This window comes from Sphaeroforma arctica (genome assembly GCF_001186125.1).
Source record: "Sphaeroforma arctica JP610 unplaced genomic scaffold supercont1.14329, whole genome shotgun sequence".
Taxonomy (NCBI): Eukaryota; class Ichthyosporea; order Ichthyophonida; genus Sphaeroforma; species Sphaeroforma arctica.
Genome location: NW_014026229.1, coordinates 1 through 588, shown reverse-complemented (window position 1 = coordinate 588; position 588 = coordinate 1). Strand labels below are relative to the sequence as shown.

The 588-nt window shown below is 53.7% G+C and overlaps 1 protein-coding gene across 1 annotated transcript; it reads right to left on the bottom strand.

The window, feature by feature from the left end:
* Positions 1-228: 228 nt before the first annotated feature.
* Positions 229-558, bottom strand: SARC_18183 (hypothetical protein; the record flags this gene model as incomplete). Its single annotated transcript, XM_014287735.1, has 1 exon — positions 229-558. A coding segment is annotated over one exon (330 nt), but the record flags the coding sequence as incomplete, so codon positions are not given.
* Between the last annotated feature and the right edge of the window lie 30 nt (positions 559-588).

The following is a 588-nucleotide window of genomic DNA, read 5'->3' as shown; positions in this document are numbered from 1 at the left end:
TAATCATGCAGATCAAACCCGACGATGCTGTACTTTGTTCCAGAGGCGGCGAAAGAGCTCTGATGTACATAGGCACACGCACAGCGCCACTCTACCTGTGTATTGCTTTCCTGCATCGCTCTATCTCGAGTTGCCACTGCTAGGAATACTCTGTGAGTGTGTTGCCCCCCTCTAGAAGGCCCTGTGTGGGTGTGTGTGGTTGTGTTACATCCGTCCCTACGTACACTATCAGTCAAACACCCCCGCAACCTCCAACAGAGCCTCTGTCGTGGCGTTTATATCCAGCCCACACTGTTCGTGCACACTCTCAATCACCTCCAGGCTCAGACTCGGGAACATGGCCGTGAGCGTGTCTCGCTCTGACGTACTCAATTGCCTTGACAACCGCAGCACATCTTGCATCTCACGATCATCCCTGGCCGCATACGCCTCCTGCTGTAAGCGTTCATACAGCCGCGTCTGTGTCTCAATGGCTTCGGCCTGTCTCCGTTGGTCCTCTGCCGCCTGGCGCTCTGGCTGTACGCGTGACTGCTCTATTTGCTGTTGGATCTCCTGTTGCTGTATTATATGTTGTTGTTGTTGCTGTTG